Here is a 22,267-nt window from a genome sequence, read left to right on the forward strand (position 1 = left end):
GTAGTTTAGGGAGTGGTATTTAAAATTTTCAGCCAGAGAGGCCACACTAAACTACAAACTCCAGCATTCAACAGGCCCTAACTCTCTGGGGTAGGAGGGCACTGGAGTGTAGATTTAGGAAGGTAAGGATGGTATGAAGGGCTTCATGAGTGTGATGTAGCAGCTTAAAAAGCCAGTATGATCTAGGCTGCATCAATAGAAGTAAAGTGTCTAGATCAAAGGAAGTCATAGTGCCACTCTATTCTGCTCTGGTCAGGCCCCACCTGGAATATTGTGTCCAGTTCTAGGCTCCACAATTTAAAAAGGATGTTGAGAAACTGGAGTGTATCCAAAGGAGGGCGACTAAAACGATGAAGGGCCTGGAAACCATGAAGCCCTATGAGGAATGACTTAGGGAGCTGGGGATGTTTAGCCTGGAGAAGAGAAGGTTAAGAGGTGATATTTTTAAATATTTGTAATGATGTCATATTGAGGAGGGAGTAAGCTTGTTTTCTGCTGCTCCAGAGACTAGGACCCGGAACAATGGATGCAAGCTCCAGGAAAAGAGATTCCACCTCAACATTAGGAAGAACATCCTGACAGTAAGGGCTGTTTGACCATTGTACTTTGGATCCTGGATGAAGAAATAATTCATGCCTTGAGGAGTGAAAGGTGGGGACTGTGTGCCCTTCCTTACAGTCTTGGATTGCAGATCCCAGCATCCATCACCATTGTCTGTGCTGGTTAGGGGCTGCTGGTAGATAGAGTCCAAGAACATATAGAGAGCCACACTTTGTCTGCCTTTAAGTAGATGGAACTGTGCATTTCTTCATATTGTTCATGTAACAATGCTGCAAGGGCTCAGCTGCTTGCTGTCAGAAAAGAGGACAACTTGATTATCAGTCTCTTTTGTAGATTGCATTCAATGACCTTCTCAACCCATATAAGCTTTCTGTGCATGGCAGACTTCCTGTGGCCAGAGCCATGACCCTAAAAGAATTACCCACCACAAGGTCCCTTCTGGAACAAACACAACTGCTTTCTTAAACTTCAGGATGAATTTCTTTTTTTTAAAAAATAAGTTCTTCAAAGTAGCCATTGCAAAATTTGAAAGGATAGTTTGGTCAAATCCTGGGCTGATATGTTTTATCTCGGGAATGGAATGGGGATGCAAGATGTGTGCCATTGATATATTCACAACATGACCCCAAATAACTTTGAAGAGAATGTGCATTGCAACAGGTAGAAGTAATGTTTTAAACTGGCCACCTGTAAAAAGTAAGAAAGGAAGGAGGAAGGAAGGAGGGATCTCTTGTTTTGTTTTCTTCCTCTATTGATATGTGAAAAAGCAGATGGTTGCATCAGACTTGGAATATATTTGTATTGGGTGCGCAAGAAGCTGTGGAACTCACTGTCACAAGATATAGTGACTACTAACTTGGATGTCTTTCAAAAGGATTTGGATGAATACCTGGCTGCTATTTGGTGTATACTTGTCAGGGTAGATATACATCACTGGCACAAAAGAAACTACTTGAGGATCTCAAAAAGAAAACTATACCTAACAAACTTGAGTGGAACCATGCAAGGTACCAAAATAATTCATGCCATGTTTCAGCTATGTTTTGGCATTGCAACTGCAGCCTATCTGAGAAGTTGCTTTGCTTATTATTCCACTCCTACAGCTTGACACCTCTAATGGTTTGAGTACTGGATTATGACTCTGGAGAGCAGGGTTCAAATCCTAGTTCAGCCTTGGAAACCCACTGGGTGACCTTGAGCAAGTCACACTCTCTCAGCCTCAGAGGATGGCAATGGCAAACCCCCTCTGAAGAAACCTTGCGAAGAAAACCCCATGATACCTAAAACCTAATCCTACATTACTTCACTATCCTATCATTGCAAAAAAATAAAATGAAAAATAGACATTTCTAGTTTTGGCCACTCAATGTATCCCAGAATATTTCTGAAACCACTTTTATTTTATGTACAGGTTTATGCAGTACATGAATACAGGAACTGCTTTGCAGGAACTTCTGTGCAGTACCTTTTGTTGGACAATATTCTGCTATAGCTTTCAGAAGAAAACTATTTATAACAACGTTGGCCATTGAAACCCCATTCCCCTTGTTCTATACTTTAAATGTCCAGAATGGTTGGGGAACTAACATCTTCTCCCCTTTTCCAATTTGAAGGGGTTTCTTAAATTTCTATTGCCCTTGTAAGTTTTTTTTTAGGGTCGCCATAAGTCGGAAATGACTTGAAGGCACACAAGAACAAACAGCAACAAACAGCTTGACACCTGAGGAAGTCAAGTAGTGTTTATTCCAAGATACAAGACTTGAAACTTTTGTGATAGAATCAGTTCTTTTTATGAACTTCTATTTAGGACAATTCTTTTCATGGACCTCTATTTAGCATCTTAGCAATCCAGCCAAGTACTGACATTGTGAATACTAATGGCAGTAAAGTCAATTTTGCAAAACATTGTCAGCTACTTTCTGTATGCAATTACATAATTGTCAGTTACTTTCTTGATAATTTTTTTTTAGTTTCTGTAATTTTATTTCATTATCTAATTAGTAGTTACCCTTTGTATGTTCTTTAGTTACTTTTGGATCATTTTATATCGTATTTGTTATCTTGTATGGTTTTCCCAATGGTTATTAGGTATAGAGATACAGCAGCTGTGTGGTGTACTGGTCTGAGCGCTGGACTATGATTTTGGGAGACCAGAGTTCAAATCCACACTTGCACATAAAAAAACAGTGATCTTGGAGACACACAACAGCAACAATAATAATCCGAAGAAAATAGGGAGAAAGGAATCCAGTAGCACCTTTTGAGACCTAATGGAGAAAAAAAGGCATTTCTAGCATAAGCTTTCACAGAGTCAGCTTCATCAGATGTTTGATGGACTGGAGGGCATGAAAACTTAGGCTGCAGATTTCTTCCTGGTTAATTTTAAAGATGCTGTGGGATGCCTTTGGGTGCATCTACAGTGTAGAAATAATGCAGATTGACACCACTGTAATTATTATTATTATTACAGTGGACCCTTGGTATCCACTGGGGTTTGGTTCCAGGTCCCCACTTGGATACCAAAATCCATGGATGCTCAAGTCCCATTATATACTATGGATTATTATTATTATTATTATTATTATTATTATTACAGGGGACCCTTGGTATCTGCTGAGGTTTGATACTAGGACTCCCATAGATATCAAACTCCATGGATACTCAAGTCCCATTATATACAATGGTGTAGTGTTGTTGTTGTCGGTCATGGATGCTCAAATCCCACTAAATGTAATGGCATAGTAAAATGATATCCCTTATATTAAATGACAAAATCAAGATTTGCTTTTTGGAATTCATATTTTCAAGCCATGGATAGTTAAATCGGTGGATTAAAAAACACATGGATATGGAGGGCTGACTATATTTATTTATTGATTCTTTTATTTTCATTTTAATACTGTACTATCAAGTGTTGTACATTTTATTACTAGAAAGCAAAAAAATTGCCAAGAGGAGGTGCTCAAGCCGGTATTGCTGATCCCTGTTGCTCTTGTCTATTTTATTTCAAGGTCTGCGAAATGCCCCCCGTTGCTGGGACGTAATCCAGCCCCTCCTTTGTGCCGTGTATATGCCAAAGTGTGAGGATGGCATGGTGGAGCTGCCCAGCCAGACCTTGTGCCAAGCCACACGTGGACCTTGCACCATTGTGGAACGGGAACGGGGCTGGCCAGACTTCCTCAAGTGCACCACAGACCAATTCCCCGAAGGCTGCCCGGTAAGGAAGTGTGATCCTAGTGTAGTCATGGCACAAAAAGTGATAGATCCTAGACCTAGGAAAATGCGATCCTAGGCTGCATCAATAGAAGTATAGTATCTAGTTCAAGGGAAGTTATAGTACCACTCCATTCTGCTTTGGTCAGGCCTCACCTGGAATAATTTTATGTCCAGTTCTGGGCTCCACAGCTCAAAAATGATGTTGGGAAGCTGGAGCGTGTCCAGAGAAGGGTGACCAAAATGGTAAAGGGTCTGAAAACCATGACTTATGAGGAGAGACTTAGGGAGCTCGGGATGTTTAGCCTGGAAAAGAGAAGGTTAAGAGCTGATATGATAGCCCTGTTTAAGTATTTGAAGGGGTGTCAAATTGAGGAGGGAACAAGTTTGTTTTGTGCTGCTCCAGAGAACAGGACCCAGAACAATGGATGCAAGCTACAGAACAAGAGATTCCACTTAAACATTAGGAAGAACTTTCTGACAGTAAAAGCTATTCAACAAAGGCATGCATTGCCTTGAATCATGGTGGAATATCCTTCTTTAGAGGTCTTTAAACAGAGGCTGGATGACCATCTCTCAGTGGTGCTTTGATTGAGAGTTCCTACATGGCAAAATGGGGTTGGACTCGATGGCTCTTGGGGTCTCTTCCACCTCTATGATTGTATGATTCTCTACGGTTAAAAAAAATAGTGTTTTTTTTATCTGCAGTTCTTCCGCTGTTGTGGTGGCCCTGTGCCCCTAACACTAGCGGATGTGGAGGACCTATTGTATATTAAAAATATTAAAGTGGGCAGGCAAAGTCCTGAGCATTGCAACTTCCAGGAAGTATATTGATTTGTACATTTTCCCACTTGCTTTTCTTTTCCCACAGAATGAGGTCCAGAACATCAAATTCAACAACTCAGGGCAGTGCGAAGCTCCCCTGGTGCGGACAGACAACCCCAAGAGCTGGTACGAGGATGTCGAAGGCTGCGGTATTCAGTGCCAGAACCCGCTGTTCACTGACACGGAGCACCGCGAAATGCATGTCTACATTGCCGCCTTCAGCTCCGTCACAATCTTCTGCACTTTCTTTACTTTGGTAAGTAGAATGGGGGTCCGATCCACATCTTAGTCCGAACTAGGGATTCTCAACCAGGAACCCTGGCTTTTTGCAAGTGGTTGCTAGGAATTCCACATGAGTAAAAGAAAAATAAATAAACTTTCCCCCCCAAATAATAGATACAATAATCTTTATGCAAAGATTTATTGAGCCCTAGAGTGCATCTACACTGTAGAAACAATCCAGTTTATTGTAGAAACAGTCCAGTATGTTAGAATCATAGAATCATAGAGTTGGAAGAGATCACAAAGGCCATCCAGTCCATCCTCCATTCTGCCATGCAGGAACTCACAATCAAAGCATCCCCAACAGATGGCCATCCAGCCTCTGTTTAAAGACCTCTAAGGAAGGAGACTACACCACATTCTCAAAATCTCAAAAGCATCCACTGATTCTGCTTTTTTGCCTGTTTTCCGTAGGCCACCTTCATTGCCGACTGGAAGAACTCAAACCGCTACCCAGCCGTCATCCTCTTCTACGTCAATGCCTGCTTCTTCATGGGCAGCATTGGCTGGTTGGCCCAGTTTATGGACGGAGCACGCCTGGAGATTGTGTGCCGTGCTGATGGGACTATGCGCCTGGGGGAGCCCACGTAGGTTTCCCAAGGGGACGCGCTTCATTTTGGGAGGGGGGCTTCCCTTGCACAGTGAGAACTCCTGGCTAGCAAGAAACAGAAATCCTTCTCTATGATACCCAGAAATGGGAAAAGTGTGGACCTCTCAGGCTGTTCTTGCGTCCCTCGGCACCTTCACATTCTCTGAGCTGCCCTTTGCTTGACAGTAAAATCTGGAAGCTTCTGGGTGTGGCAGTTTGCAAGGCTCCTGCATCAATTAACATTAAAAGGAAATCTTTTTTGTGGGTTTTTCAGGCTCTGTGACCATGTTCTAGAAGAGTTTATTCCTGACGTTTCACCAGCATCTGTGGCTGGCATCTTCGGAGAAATGAAGATCTGCTGGCGAAACATCAGGAATAAATTCTTCTAGAACATAGCCACATAGCCCAAAAAACCCACAAAAAACTATGGATGCCAGCCTTGAAAGTCTTTGACTTCACAAAAAAGAAATCTGTTTTTTTTTTTTTAAACAAGAAGTGGGTTTTCCACCTCTTCCAGGGTTTTGCTTTGTTTTCAATTGGGGCACCTCCAAAAGCTCCCAGAATCAAAAATCAATCAGTGAATCAATCACGTTAGTTATATCTCACCTTTCCCCCCAAAGTGGAATTCCAGGCAGCTTACAGAATAAAAAGAGATACAAATTAAACCACATACAGTTAAAAACATTTTTAAAAGCTAAGATTAAAATAATAATAAACTGCCTATAGAATTAATTGTAGTCAGCCATCCACATTTTCAGTTTTGACATTTGTTAATTTGATTATTCAGTGATTTGGTTAACATATTCACTTCTCTAGACATCTGTAGGTGTTCCAGCGTTCTGTGGTTAATGTTTGGCAGATATTGACCATAGAGTTATGCTGGAGGATCTAGAGATTCCCAGAGAGACATTATCTCAGGTTAAAAAAGGTGTGTTTTTTTAAAAAATTACAGTTTTCCCACTTCCATGGGTGTCTACATCTCTAACCCCAATGAAAATGGAGGGTCCACTGTATATAAAACAGCTTTATGATGCTCCAGAGGTGATGCTCTGGAGGTTAAGTTCTGAAGGGTGACTATTTTCTAATCTTTAAAAGGAGATACTCAGTGGCACAGCTGGTTTTGTTTCCCTGATCAATACTTTGGCTTTGGAATGAGGTGCGTGAGAGTGGCATGAGTGGCATTACGTCTCACACTGGGGTGTCTTATATCAATATGGATGGTAACAGCTTTTGAAGAGAGCTTGACCCCATGCCCCTCCTTCCCAGTCCTTTCCTTATGATCCTTAGAGTCATAGAGTTGGAAGAGACCCCAAGGGCCGTCCAACCCAATCCCATTCTGCCATGCAAGAAGACACGGTCAGAGGACTCAATGTGACAAATGAACATTCAGTCTCAGCTTAAAATCCTGCAAAGAACTTTTCTGATAAACTTTTCTGTCCCTATGTGCAGCTCCAATGAGACCCTTTCCTGCGTCATCATCTTTGTCATCGTCTACTATTCCTTGATGTCGGGCGTGATCTGGTTTGTCATGCTGACCTATGCCTGGCACACATCCTTCAAGGCTCTGGGTACCACTTATCAGCCGCTGATGGGCAAGACCTCCTACTTCCACCTGGTGACCTGGTCCATTCCATTTGTCCTCACGGTCGCTATTTTGGCTGTTGCCCAGGTAAAAGGCTGGACCTGCTCAGTTTCCATGGCCAAGCTGGGAATCAAACTAAAAATATACCCATGGCTAAATTATCCATGACTTATGGCTATCCAACCTCTGTTTAAAAGCATCCAGTGAAGACGACGCCATCACTTTCCTGTGGGAATCTTGTCAAAAGTCAAACAGCTCCTAGACAAAGAGGGAGCAGGTACAGGGCAAAAACCATGCAAGGATCTGGGTTGTGTTCCTTCCTAAAGGACCATGGTTCTTCCATGACTCTAAACATGGTTGGGAACATGGCCCTGTAGATATGGCTGGACTTTGGCTCCCTTAATCTCCAAGTATTGGCCATGCTAGCTAGAGCTGAGGTCCATTGAGAGACCAACAATATCTGGAGGAGCACAGCTTCTGAACCCACAGTTAAATGGCCCAAACTGTTGGAAAGAAGCGGGCAGTGGGTATTCCAAGAGAAGTGGTGTTTTAGTGGACAACCGTGGAACTTTCTCACTAATCTCTGTCTGTATCTCTTTCTGGCCTCTCCAGGTGGATGGAGACTCAGTCAGTGGCATCTGCTTTGTTGGATACAAGAACTATCGGTACCGAGCTGGGTTTGTCCTGGCTCCCATTGGCCTGGTGTTGATCATCGGGGGCTATTTTTTGATCCGAGGTGGGTTTTATTCCCAGTTCTTTGTAGCTCCTTTACTCAGAAGTTCTGTGGCCCTTTCAGACTACACAGTTATGCAGTGGACTTGCCATTTGCAGATTTAAGCATCCAAAGATGGCAAGCCCCATTGCTTTCAATGGGGGCATGTTCAGGCAGCATTAGTGGCCATGTGCCCACCAGTGAGGAAAATGGGACTCCTGCATTTTTCCTTATTGCATTTCCTTAACAGATCCCCCATGGATACAAAGGGTAGACTGTTGCACGATGACTCCATTTTCCTTTCCTTGGCTGCATCCTGTGGAATCCTGGGATTTGTAGCTTGATGAGGTGCAAGAGCGGTGGCTCCCAAACATTGCTCCTACAGATATTTTGAACTTCAACTCCCAGCAGCCCCAACCAACTTGGCCAACAGTCTGGAAGCTGAAGTCCTAAATATCTGTAATACCAAAGTTTGAGACCTATGTTTTGACCTATTCAGCATTGATGTTTATTGGTTTGGTTTGACTGATTGATTTTTAATGTTGCAACTGGTATGAAGTGTGGTTCTGGAGATGATTTTTAGTATAAGGAATACAGGTACACACCACAGGGCGTCATTTTTTGTAATAAAGAGGTCTTGTAGCACCTTTGAGACTAACTGAAAGAAAGAAGTTGGCAGCATGAGCTTTCCTAGACTTGAGTCTACTTCCTCAGATGCAGATGACTGTATGGATTGTTCATCCTCCCTGTATATCCAGAAGCCCTTGTGGTAAACTGGGTTTTCCTGTCAGTGCAGACACCCTCTAGGAGAAAGAGCTTGTTCCCATAATATAGACCTTAGGCTAAATAACCAATAGGACTTTTTGCTTCTTCATTCCAGGTGTGATGACCCTTTTTTCCATTAAAAGTAACCACCCAGGCCTGTTGAGTGAGAAGGCGGCCAGCAAAATCAATGAGACCATGCTACGTCTTGGTAAGTGGGCACAATCTTCATGTGTGGATCCATCTGTTTGGTGGTTGGGTTGCTTTACTTGTGGGACACAGCATCACCAAGGCTCAGGGTGCATCTACACTGTAGAGAGAATGCAGTTCGACACCACTTTGGGTGCCATAGCACCATCCTGTGAAATCCTGAGATTTGCGGTTTTACACGGCCTTTAGCCTTGTCTACCAAAGAGTGGTGGTGTCTTGCAAAACTAAAACTTGAGGGGGAGAGAGGCAGGCTAGCAGAAGAGCCCTCCCTCCGGTCCATCTGCCTTGGTCCAGGCCTCAGAGGGAGAGAAGAATGCTGGACCCGATCCCCTCCTCCCCACCATTCCAGATGTTCAGATATACTGAAGATATATAGATATTCAAATATACTGAAGACTCTGTGATTCTAAGCACACATTGGCTCAACAGTATGACTGCTAAAAAGGCCAATGCGATTTTGGGCTGCATCAATAGATGCATAATGTCAAGATCAAGGGAAGTCATAGTGCTACTCTATTCTGCTTTGGTCAAGCCTCACTTGTAATATTGTGTCCAGTTCTGGGCACCACAGTTTAAAAAGGATGCTGAGAAACTGGAGCGTGTCCAAAGGGTCTGGAAACCACGTCCTATGAGGGATGCCTTAGGGAGCTGGGGATATTTAGCTAGGAGAAGAGAAGGTTAAGAGGTGATATGATAGCCCTGTTAAAATACTTGAAGGGATGTCATATTGAAGATGGAGCAAGCTTGTTTTCTGCTGCTCCAGAGAATAGGGCAAGGAGCAATGGATGCAAGCTACAGGACAAAAGATTCCACCTCAACTTTAGGAGGAACTTTCTGACAGTAAGAGCTGTTTGACAGTGGAAGTCACTCCCTCAGAGAGAGCAGTATATCCTTCTTTGGAGGTCTTTAAGCAGAGGCTGGATGGCCATCTGTCGGAGATGCTTTGATTGAGAGTTCTTGCATGTCAGAATGGGGTTGGACTGGATGGCCCTTGGGGTATCTTCCAACTCTATGATTCTATGAATACTGTCAGTACTGTGCACAGATGCAAACTGATTTTATGAACACACATTCACACAACAGTGGGTGTGGACAATGCTGCCAGTATCGACAAGCTGTTCGACAGTGGAACACACTGCCTCGGAGTGTAGTGGAATCTCCTTCCTTAGAGGTTTTTAAGCAGAAGCTGGATGGCCATGTTAGGGATGCTTTGATTGGGAGTTCCTGCATGGCAGAATGGGGTTGGACTGGATGGCCCTGGCGGTCTCTTCCAACTCTATGATTCTATGACAAACTTCTCAAAGAATAAGAATATACTTGCCTCTTCTGTTCACCACCCATACACCTGTGAATCTGACAGCCTTCCTTTACTCTTGTCTGTGATGACAGGCATCTTTGGCTTCCTGGCTTTTGGGTTCGTGTTCATCACATTTGGTTGCCATTTCTATGACTTCTTCAACCAGGCGGAGTGGGAACGCAGCTTCCGGGAACATGTCCTGTGAGTAGGGGGATGCTGGTGCTTACACTAGTGACTTCCATGTTAGCAGGGGTGGTCTGGGGGGAAATTAATTTGTTCTGGGTTTAATTCCTAACTTTTAAAGACTATCCAAGATGTGCTGAACTCTTTCTCCCCCCCCCCCCCACCCCAAATAGGTTCAACTTCTTCAATAACTCCCTTAAAATTCAAGGTAAAAGCCGCAACAGAAATGCACACACACACACACACACACACTCCAAAAAAAGAAGCTATTGGCTACCACTGGCAACTTTTTTGGGGGGAGAAAACAAGTCATTAGTAGTTACTACTCATTTGCTGTGGAGAGTAATGAGAATGTAGTGTTTTCCAAATTCCACAATTCCAAAGCAAAACCATGAGCAAAATTGAAGTTATTTAATCAGCTCAACAAATAAAAATTTCAACTTAGGTTCAGATATTATTTTTATGGACATGTGCAGAATAATTTTATAAGTGTTTTCTAAATTTTGTTCCATTTAAATCAATCTTAAGGTTTTTACTCTCCCTGAATAGTAACTTAAGAGTAATGAGGAGTTCGCAAGAAATAATCAAATGGATTCTTTTTTAGCATTGTAGCTGGCTATTTTGCAAACTTGTGGGAATGAGTTACTTTTAGAAAGTAACTTCCCAGCCTTTGGAGAGTGTCCCTTCCAATCTCCCTCCTGTTTTCAACACTATGTATGAGAATTATTGGGTTTCAGGGTGAAATGAGTGCAGGTTAAGACGAACCATAGTTTGGCTAGATTGCCATCCATAATAGGTTAACACACATTTTTGAACTGATGATCCTTAGTTAAATAAATCCTTATTTGATTAATTGTACAAGTTGGGCTTCTTTTAAAACACTGGATTTTTAAAGTATGCCATTAGAAAGAAAGCAAATAGAAAGAAAGGAGAAAATGATGGAAGGGGAAGTATGTGCAATATGAACTAGGGCCAGGGATATCCTTTGACTGAAGCTGAAAAAGCACATTTTCTTGAAGCTGGTATCTATAAAAGAGATGTTGATTTGTACCTAAAGCAGCAAGATCTTCTGACTCCTGAACAACAGACAATGGGTGTTTATCTTTCCTACTTCACATGTCAGGTTTACAATACTGCAAGCATGCAGGATCCAAGAACACTCACCCTTAAATACATTCCACATTGCAGGAAAATAGTTTAAAAGAACATGTCCATTAAAAAAAATCCAAATATTTTTCTCATACAAAATTAATATGTTGAGACACGTCTAAGTAACAAGGAAGAACCACTGGACACACCTAGGACAAATTCCTTATGTTATCTGTATTACGTTGTCAACATCTGAGCTGCATCTACACTGCAGAGTTAATGCAGTTTGACATCACTTTAACTGCCATGGCTTAATGTTATAGGATTTTGAGAGCTATAGTTTTGTGAGCTATTTAGCCTTCTCTATCAGAGAGCAAAGGTGCCACAACAAACTATAAATCCCAGGGCTCTGTAGGATAGAGCCACGGCAGTTAAAGCAGTGTCACACTGCATTAATTCTGCAGCATAAAAGCAGTCAAAATCACCTGTAGGCATTAAAATATATCCTCAAATATTTCTTTTCAAAGTATATATCCTCAAAATATATTGAATAATTTGCAATCTTTCATGAGTCAAAGGGATATGGGATTTCGTGCCTGTTACCAACTCCATTTTGCCCTGTACTCTGCCTCTGACGCAGGTGCGAGGCCAACGTGACGATTGCTACAGAGACCAAAAAGCCAATCCCTGATTGTGAGATCAAAAACCGACCCAGCCTCTTAGTAGGGAAGATCAACCTCTTTGCCATGTTTGGAACGGGCATATCAATGAGCACCTGGGTGTGGACCAAAGCCACCTTGCTCATCTGGAAGCGCACCTGGTGCAGGTAAGGGATGGGATCGGTCTCTGAGGCTCAGGTTTGAATTGGTGAACAGACCCAGAGTCCTGTGCGTCCATTATAGGCATCGGAGACCCAGTTTGTTCTGTCTCTTTTGCCTTCCGAGTTCTCCTACCTTAAAGTACAGTGGTCTGTTTAAACAGTTTTAGATTCTGGACACTGTATTTGTATATCCCCACCCCACTGCTATATCTCCTGTTAGATGAAGGATGGGTAACTGTTGGGGGGGGTTGTCGTTGTTGTTATTGTTGTTGTTGTTGTGTGCCTTCTTATTATTTTATTTATAGCCTGCCTTCCTCCCCATATAGAGACTCATCTCTGATTTATGGAGACCCTAAGGCAAACCTATCATAGGATTTTCAATTATTTCTGATTTATGGAGACCCTAAGGCAGAGGTTCTCAGCCTGTAGGTCGCAACCCCTTTGGGGGTGGAATGACCCTTTCACAGGGGTAGCCTAAGACCATTGGAAAACACATATTTCTAATGGTCTTAGGAACCGAGACACCGCTCGGGGGGGTCAGCACAACATGAGGAATTGTATTAAAGGGTCGCATTAGCAAGGTTGAGAACCACTGCCCTAAGGCAAACCTATCATGAGATTTTTTTCCTGCAGAATTTGTTCAAAGGGGGGTTGCCCTTGCCTTCCTCTGAGGCATAAAGTGTGTGACTTGCTCAAGGGCACCCAGTGAGTTTCCATGGCCGAGTGGAGATTCGAACCCTGCTCCCTGGTTCCAGCACTCAGACCACTACATCATGCTGGCTGTGTGTTGGATTACAACACTTCAACAACCATCTTCTCCATCAAACAAGGGAGAGTTGGCTGAATTTGTGGGCTGAAGATAAAAGGTGTTGTAGTGTAAGAGGTGTTGTGTGTTGGACTACTCTTGAGATGAACTTATTGATTGTGGGAGAAGTTGGACAGTGGAATCCTAGAACCATAGATTCATGGAGTTGGAAGAGATCCCAAGGGCCATGCAGTCCAACCCCCTTCTGCCATGCAGGAACTCTCAGTCAAAGCACTTCCGGCAGATTGCCATCCAGCCTCTGTTTAAAAACCTCCAAAGTACAGCCTGCCTTGATGGTGGGCTCTCCATCTCTGGGAAGGGAGAGGTTGGAGGAGCATTTTGGGGAGTGTATTTCTCCATAGCAGTGGGTTGCACTTGATTCTCCTTGGGATCCCTTCCAACTCTTGAGGTTCAATGACTCCGTGGTCCAAAAGACAATGCAGAAATAATCCACTGTGTTACGACTTCAACTGCTGTGGCTCAGTGCTAGGGAATCTTGGGAACTGTAGTTTGTTGTGGCACCAGAGCTCTTTGAAAGAGAAGGCTATATGTCTTAGAAAACTAGCAATAGCAATAGCATTTACATTTCTATACCGCTTATCAGTGAACTCAGCACTCTCTAAGTAGTTTACAGTCTGTAAGCCAATCAGCCCCAACAAGCTGCGTATTCATTTTACTGACCTACGCAAGGATGGAAGGGTGAGTCCACCTTGGAGTCCTGCCTGGGATTGAACTCACAACCTTGTGGTTGTAATCCCAACATTTAACCACTGCGTTATCAGGGCCCCTTAACTACAGTTCCCAGAATTCCCTAGCATTGAGCTAGGGCAGTTAAAGCAGTCTCAAACTGGATTATTTCTGTAGTGTCTTTTGGACCAATGACTACACCGCTTGTCCTCAGCCAACAAACTTGAACTATCATACCACACCGTCTCTGTCGCCCCAACTGTGTGGTCCCCAATTTCCATCCAAGGTTCGTGCCTTGCGTGACCCTTGCTGGATGTCCACTGATGCCCTCTTCTCTTTTCAGGCTGACCGGTCAAAGCAGCAACGAGCCCAAGAGGATCAAGAAAAGCAAGATGATTGCCAAGGCCTTCTCCAAGAGGAAGGAACTGCAGAACAACCCCAACCAGGAGCTCTCCTTCAGCTTGCGCACTGTCTCACATGAAGGTCCAGTAGGTAAGTGCCATAAGGTGGGGAGAAATGGGCCCACTGTGGAGCTTTCTGGAGGTACAAGTTCAATCTTCCTTCTCCAGAATTCTGAAATCTAAAATACTCCAAAATGGGGGTGGCTGAGACGGTAACACCTTTGCTTTCCAGTGTTCAGTGTACACAAACTTTGTTTCATGCACAAGATTATTAAAAGATTGCCTGGAAAAGAGATAGTTAAGAGGTGATATGCTAGCCCTGTTTAAATATTGGAAGGGGTGTCATGTTGAGGATGGAGCAAGCTTGTTTCCTGCTGCCCCAGAAACTAGAAGCAGGATCAATGGGTGGAAGCTACAGGAAAAGAGATTCACTTAAACATTAGGAGGAACTTCCTGACAGTAAAAGCTGTTCAACAGTGGAACAAACTCCCTTGGAGTGTAGTGGAGTCTCCTTCTTTGGAGGTCTTTAAGCAGAGGCTGGATGGCCATCTGTCGGGGATGGTTTGATTGAGAGTTCCTGCATGTCAGAATGGGATTGGACTGGATGGCCCTTGTGATCTCTTCCAGCTCTATGATTCTATGAAAAACACTGTGTATAACATTGCCTTCAGGCGATGTGGGTAAAGTGTATACAGAACATAAATTAATTTCTTGTTTAGACTTTTGTCCCATCTTCAAAAATCTCATTATGTATATGCAAATATTCCAAAATATGAAAAACCCTGAAATCCAGAACATTTCTGGTCTCAAGCATTTCAAATAAGAGAGGCTGAACCTACCATGATGATTTAATTATATGTCAAAATTGGTTACTGCATTTATTCATGTATAAGTCTAGAAATTTTAGTCAAAAAATTGACCCTAAAAACCTGTGCCGACTTATCCATGGGTCCATATAAGTGCTATACTTTCATACTTACTAAAAAAAGGAACCGTACTCTGCTGAAAGGAAAGAGCATAATCTTTCCTGGAAGCACTGACCCCCTTTCTGTTACCTCATCCATACAGCCTTTAATATGAGCACAAACAATTAATGTCTGCTGGAATTTTGTATGTTTTTGACATTGTTTTCCTTTGCATCATCCTTTACATCCTTTGTTACATGCCCTTAAATTTTACCATCAACTTATCCATTGGTCATATCAAATTTTGGCCCCCAAACCTGCCCTTGACTTATACATGAGGTCAAAATATAGCCTAGTATATACGGTATGTTTTCAGGGATGTAAATTTTTGAGCTGTACCTATAAGACCTTAGGGTTCATGGCTAGGATTTGGGTTCAGGAATGGCCCTGGTGGCCTTGGGTGCCTGTGAATTTCTGCACATTCTTTGTGGGCGTAGATTGTGAAGAATTTAAATTTTTAAGGATTTTTTTTGTTAAAAAAATTAACATTTTCAATATCTTCTCTTCCAATTCCAGCTGGTTTGGCTTTTGATATTAATGAGCCGTCCGGAGACGTCTCCTCTGCTTGGGCGCAAAATGTCACCAAGATGGTTGCCAGAAGAGGCGCCATCTTGTCACAGGATGTCTCTGTCACGCCTGTCGCGACACCTGGTAATGCTTTTCGAGATGAAGGTTTGGTATTGTGGGTACTGGCAATGTCTGGCTAGGAGTAAGCAAAGCTTGGAAAAGTTGGGTTTTTTAAGACTACAACTCCAGTTGTTGGTTACTGTATGGAACACAACAACGGGAGTTGTAGTCTATTCAGGTAACTTTCCCACCAAAGTTTGTTTATTTATTTACAGGCTTGGCTGGTTTAAATGACTTTAAAAACCCCCAAAATCTTGTTTTTAAAAATTGTTTATTCTTTTTCTTTAAAGTCTGGCTATTATTATTATGTAACAACAACAGCAACAATCTTCTTACTGGAACAACAACAGCAACTTGAAATTAAACCTTCTAACTTAGCAGATGTTAATTGTTAGATCAATATCCAGTGTCAGTGGCTTCTTTTTAATCACTTTATTTTAATGACAAGAAATGCCATTCAGAAACAAATCCTTCCGTTAACATCAGTTCAACCAAAACAACTTGCTTTAAAAGAGCAGGTTATTTTAGAATAATTATTATTTAAGCTAGTGGCCATAACATCTTTGCGACTTAATTTTCTGATTTACTCCTAAACTGGTGTAGTCCTGCGTTCCTATATATAGACTACCAACTTCTCAATATAATTTCCAAAGTTTTATTTAAGACGGCCATCTAAAACCCACTGGGTGACCTTTGGCAAGTCACACTCTCTCAGCCTCAGAGGATGGCTGAAGAAATTTGCCAAGAAAGCCCCATGAAAGGTTTGCCTTAGGATCGCCATAAGTCTGAAGTGATAAAAATAACCATGGTTTAACCCCCCCCCCCCAAAAAAAAAATCAGGTTTGTTGTTATTATTTTTTAAACCTGGGCTTTTTTTAAACCTTGTTTATTTTATTTGTGTCCATCCCACTTTTCTCCCAAATGGGAATCAGAATGGCTAATTCAAAAGTTCAGAATAGGTTTCGTATCATGGATACTTCCTTTAATGCTTAGACCAAACCCTGGAATGGCTTTGCCAGTATCCAAACAAGGGCGCTACTGGGGACCATTGCCTCTCCTTGTACCTCTCTATCTCTCTTTGTTGCTGAATGTCATGTCTTCTCTTTGTGCCTCTCCTTGTGCCTCTCTGTCTCCTTGTGCCTCCCTATCTCTTTTTGCTGCTGAATGCTTTGTCATGTCTTCTCTTTTCAGTGCCCCCCGAGGAGCGTGCCAGCTTGTGGCTGGTGGAGGGCGAATTCTCCCCCAGACGAGAGAAGAAACTGAATCGCAAGAAGAAGAAGCGGCGGAAGAAGAAGGAGGTATCTCCTGCACAGCCGGTGGGCGATGTCTGTGGCATGGACTACTTCTCCCCGCAAGGCGTGAGCTCTGTCCCACGCCTGCCTCAGCTCCCTAAGGCCAAATGTTTTGTCTCCAGTCCACGGGATTTGCATGCTCTGAATGAGGTCCTTGCACCCAGAGCCCACCCTGAGTGGATGCTGGGCTCTTGGCAGAAGCAGGAGAAAGAGGGAGAGGATCCCTTTCCCAGAGGAACCCGAGTGCAACCTAATAGTTACCGACGGAATAGCACTCTAAATCCCATCAGCCACCCCTTTTGCCCTGACAGTGCCCTTCCGGATGAGGTGGGATCGGATAGCGGTGCTTGGTTGTTCCCTGGACATCGGCAGCCACTTCCCCAGCACCCCTCGACCCGGAGCCCGGCCTTGGCCTCCTGGTTCCACAGCAATGTCCCCTGTCGGGGGCAGCAGGCTCAAGGAATGAGAGGGGCATTGCCCCCTATCCACTCCAGGACAAATCTCATGGATGCTGAGCTGCTGGACCTGGATTCTGACTTCTAGGATGTGGGGAGGGACTCTGGAGCCCCGACGGAGTGTACTCCTGCTGTTTAGCTTGGTTGTAGATCAGCCGCGCAGCTATTATTGTTGATGTTTGCTTGAAATGGATGTTGGATGTTGATCAAAGGTGGCAAGTGGCTTCGACAGTCAGTAGGGGAGCGGTGAATTTGTTCCGGCTTACAGCCTGAACTTTAATGGAGCTATTCAACCGAAAATATATTTTGCACCTCAACTCAAACTCAGAGCAGATTCACACAAACAGAGATTAACACCTGACACAGAAGCTATGAGACACTGCTGCTTGATTTGCCCATCCTCTAAAGCATCCTCAGACTTTGGCTTCAGTTACACAGTGGATTTTTCCAATTGAGATTAGTTTCTTTTTCAGAGACTTCAGAGCTTTTGCCTGGCAGTGGCTGGCTGTTTTTTCACTAATCGACTGAAGCCAGGTCCTCAGTTTTTCCTTTTGGGATCCTGTCTTTCTTTCCTCCCTGAAAGGAGCTTTCTCTGGACTGTGATATATTGTCCTTGAGGTGTGGGAGAGAGCCTTTTGCATTTAGGATGAAAAGGTGGGAAGAGAGGGAATCCTCTTTTCTCTAGCGGAGTGGTGTGTGGCGGGTCTTTTAAGGGTTTTTAGTTACATAGCGTAAATTCACTCTGTTGTAGCTATAGCAAAGTTGTTACGCTATGGCATATTTGTACGCCAGAATTTTGCTATGACAGAATTGTACGCCAGAATTATGGTATGGTGGATTTGTGCTGGAGCTATGCTGTGGCACTGTTGAATGCTGGAACTGCTCTATGGAGTGGCACAATTGTATGGTGGAGTTACACTACAGCACAGTTGTACTCCGGAGTCACATTGTGCTAGAATAGCTCTGGAGTTACTTTATGGTGCAATTACATTCTGGTGTTCAACAGTGGTGCTGTTGAATGCCAGAGTTATGCCATGGAATGGTTGCACTGGAGTTGTGCTATTGTGCAGTTATGCTACAGTGCAGTTGTATGGTGGAATTAACACTGTGGTGCCATTGTACTAAACGGCACTCTTGTCCAGTCGCAGTGTCTTCCATTGATCTGTTGCATTGTGTTTTTCCGGCTGATCCGGGATACCGCAATTGCGTGACCTCATAGAAAATACAGTCAGTATTTTTGCCAGTATAAGTCACAAACAGGCTTCCAGCCCCAAACCTCCCAGAATATTTATTGCTTCAAAGAATTGAGGATAATATTTCTGTGTAAAAAATGCTATTTCCTGCTCAGAAAATAGTTTCCTATGCTAAAAAAGGTGAGTTTTGCAGAATAAGTCCCAAACTGCCAAGATTCTTATCTGTCCAGGATTCTTCTTCACAGAGTTTCCCAACACTTGAGAAACACATTTTGAGTATTTTTGAGTATTTTCCAGTATACTATCCCTAGAATGTGCACAATTTTTTTTACTTTTAATGATGACAGGGTTTAGTCTTCTTATAAGAAATCATTACGAAAAGAGAAAAGATTCCAACCTGAAGTTCCTTTGCTAAGGAATGCTCTCTCTTGACCTGTGTTTGTTTGTTTGCTTAAAAAAGAAAGTTTAAAAAAATGTTGGTTTCAAAAGGGCCTCAAAAACCTAAAATTCCATTCTAGAGAAAGCTCCAGATAAAAAGCACCAAAGAGGCCTGTTTAAGGGTTGGAAAATGTCTGTCTGGGTTTATTTGGTCTCCCACATGGAAAGTGGTAATGCTCAAATAAATGTCCAACTCCAGGAGAGTGGTTCTCAAATGTTGATTCTCCAGGCTTTTGCATTTCAACTCTCAGAGGCCCCAGCTAGCTTGCTAAGTGGCCAGGGATTCTGGGAGTTGTAATCAAAACACTTGGAAGACCAAAGGTTGAGAACCAATGTCCTAGAACAATGCTTCTTTTATTAAAAAAGTGGCGGTCCATGGACCCCTGCCATTCTGCAGACTGCTGCGCTGCCAGTCTTTAGTTTCCAAGCAAGAAGGAAATAGTACTAGCCGCTGCGCATGCATATGGTGCCAATCCCTGGTATATTGAGAAAGAAATATTGGTGGTCCTCCCCATTACAGAGCTGGAGAAGCACTGGCCTAAACAATGCTATTTAAAAACAAAACAAAACTTGTCAGTAGTGCTTCTTACTTGTATGCACTGAAAGCATAAGAACATGGGAAGAGCCATGTTGGACCAGACCAACGGCTCATCTAGTCCAGCATCCTGTTCTTACAATGATCAGTCAGCCACCTTTGTAGCTTGTAAACAGTAAAATCAATCCCAGTTGTGAATGCAGTATTTAATTATAGTTGGACCTTCATATCCACAGGGGATCCGTTTCGGGACCCCCCAGGGATATGAAAAAATGCGGGACCTGAAGTTCTGTTGTCACAAATGGCGGCACAACAAGCGTTCAGTTGCTTTGTGTCTGCAAAGGCTCAGATCCGTGGATGGCAATCCCATGGATAGCAAGGTCTGACTGTACTTCTTTGCTCCTGCTTCTCATTCATGATTTTGTCAAAATGTGGAAGTTTTTTGCTGACTGCGATCTGCAGGTCTCCTGTGGATTCAGGCAATTCCTAGATTTTGTCTTGACTGACAAAAGCGAACTGAACCTAGATTCACATATCTTTGTTGCACCTCCTGAAACTGTGCCTCGCACCCTCTGTGGGTATGGGCACCCCAGATTGGGAATCCTTGGTCTGGAAAGAGGCTTGCAGGGAAGACATGGTTTGTGTTAACCCACCAAGGTAGTAAGTCATTATTATTATTATGTCTGTTTTACAAATGGGGGGCAAGGTTTGAGGCTGAGATCAGAGAGTCTTTCCTGAGACCATCAAGGTGACATTTTGAACTGTATGATTTTTCCACCTGGTGCTACACCAACTACATATCTTCCAACTGCCCAGGGCTGCATCCACAATGGAGAAATAACCCGGTTTGGCTCCACTTTAACAGCCCTGGCTCAAGCCTGGTTCAAGGCTATAGAAGTCTGGGAGTTGGAGTTTGTTGTGGGGCCCAGAGCAGAAATGCTAGGGTTGGGGAGGATTAAAAATGTTGTAGCAAACCACAGTTTCCTGTTGCAAAACTGTTTAGGCAAACGATTGTCCTCCATGTTGTTGTGTGGCTTCCAAGTTGTTGCAACCCTAAGGCCTCAGCAAGATTTATTCAGAGGAGATTTGCCATTGTCCTTCTCCTCTTTAGCTCACCCAGGAAGTTTCCATGACTGAGTGGGGATTCAAACCCGGGTCTCTAGAATCCTAGTCCAGTACTCCAACCACTAAAATATATTGCCTCTCTTATTTGGACTAGACTCATTGAAACATAGAATTGAAAGAGACCACATATTCCTGTCCTGGTTGATCCCGATAGTTGTCTGAACAAGTAACCATCTGAATTCTGGTGAAGGGTTGACTTTCCGAAGTATCTCAGTGCATGTCAAGGATGTGAGTCATCTGATTTCTTTACAGTGAGATTGTTAAGTGTGTGTGTGTGTATAATTCTGGCATCTTGGAAAAGGGGGGCAAATCCAGCAGAGGAGATGGAGATGTACAGGCAAAAGTCCAGACATTTTCCTTTTTCTGGTGTTGGTCAACAAAGCAATGGCAGGGTGGCTCTGTTACACTACATATTTATACCACAATGATTCCATGATAGCTGCCATGGCAACATCCAATCGTACCCTGGGATTTGCAGTTTAGGGAGAGGTGCTAAGGATTCCCAGACAGAGAGCTCTAGTGCAGCTCCAAAATCCAAGCCTGAAGATACAGTGGTTCCCAACCTTTGGAGAGCCAGCAGGACTCAGTGGTTTTAGTGTTAAACCAGGGTTCGATTGCTAGCTTGGCCATGAAACCCATTGGGTGACCTTGGGCGAGTCACACTCTAAACTCCAGGGGAAGGCAATGGCAAACCTCCTCTGAATATGAAGTCGAAGGCTTTCATGGCTGGCATCCATAGTTTTTTGTGGGTTTTCGGTCTATGTAGCCATGTTCCAGAAGAGTTTCTTCCTGACGTTTCGCCAGCATCTATGGCTGTGGCTCTGAAGATGCCAGCCACAAATGCTGGCGAAACGTCAGGAATAAACTCTTCTAGAACATGGTCACATAGACCGAAAAACCCACAAAAAACTATGCTGTGATAACTGCCTTAGGGTCGCCATAAGTCAGAAATAACTTGAAGGCACACAACAACAACCACCTTTGGTCCCCCATTTGCTATGGACTTCAGATCCTAGAAGCCCCAGCCAACAGTCAGGAATTATGGGAGCTGAAGTCCACCTGGAAGACCAAAGAATGGGCACCACCGTACATTGCCATGACAGTTAAAGTGGGCTGGAAGTGTTGGTAGTTGGGTGTGTGAAAGGGCTTGAGGTGTTTCCTTGCAGAGTCCTATTCATCTGCTACGCAGGCTGTTGTTGTTGTGTGCTTTCAAGTCATTTCTGGCATATCGCAACCCTAAGGCTGAGGTTTCTATGGAGTTTTCTTGGCAAGGTTTGTTCAGAGCTTTGCCATTGCCTTCCTCTGAGGCTGAGACATTGTGACTTGCCCAAGGTCAACCAGGCGGTGTCCATGGTCGAGCGGAGATTTGAACCCTGGTCTCCAGAGTCAGATCCCAGTGCTCAAACCCTCCAGGCCATGCTGCTATGCAGGCAATGGAGGGGAAAAGCTTACTGGAGTAGAAGCTATGAAGGCTAAAAGGCCTTGGAGAAAGTTAATGGAGGTGGATTTTGTCTTGTGCAAACCTTTGGCACAACTATGCAGCTCTGGTGGAAGTGCAACTACTGGCACGGTGGCACCCAAAGGATCCCAGCTCTTGATGTCAACTCAAGAAGAGGGAC

At 43.4% G+C, this 22,267-nt stretch overlaps 1 protein-coding gene across 2 annotated transcripts in view; it reads left to right on the plus strand.

Annotated features, from left to right (window-relative positions):
• Positions 1–22,267, plus strand: part of SMO (smoothened, frizzled class receptor) — a 29,888-nt gene that overhangs the window by 6,024 nt on the left and 1,597 nt on the right. Inside the window, exons 2-12 of one of the 2 annotated variants that reach the window (XM_089527388.1) lie at positions 3,573–3,778; positions 4,646–4,855; positions 5,296–5,468; positions 6,920–7,139; positions 7,665–7,788; positions 8,645–8,737; positions 10,126–10,234; positions 11,946–12,131; positions 13,961–14,109; positions 15,500–15,634; positions 16,802–16,908. In XM_089527388.1, coding sequence (XP_089383514.1) covers positions 3,573–3,778; positions 4,646–4,855; positions 5,296–5,468; positions 6,920–7,139; positions 7,665–7,788; positions 8,645–8,737; positions 10,126–10,234; positions 11,946–12,131; positions 13,961–14,109; positions 15,500–15,634; positions 16,802–16,908 — 1,712 coding nt within the window. Of the gene's footprint in view, positions 1–3,572; positions 3,779–4,645; positions 4,856–5,295; positions 5,469–6,919; positions 7,140–7,664; positions 7,789–8,644; positions 8,738–10,125; positions 10,235–11,945; positions 12,132–13,960; positions 14,110–15,499; positions 15,635–16,801; positions 21,484–22,267 lie in introns of those variants that run through there. The other variant, XM_089527387.1, reaches the window with a different exon arrangement.

The sequence above is a fragment of the Sceloporus occidentalis genome, unplaced genomic scaffold (assembly GCF_023333645.1).
Source record: "Sceloporus occidentalis isolate IW3139 unplaced genomic scaffold, rSceOcc1.0.p SCAF_5, whole genome shotgun sequence".
NCBI lineage: Eukaryota > Metazoa > Chordata > Lepidosauria > Squamata > Phrynosomatidae > Sceloporus > Sceloporus occidentalis.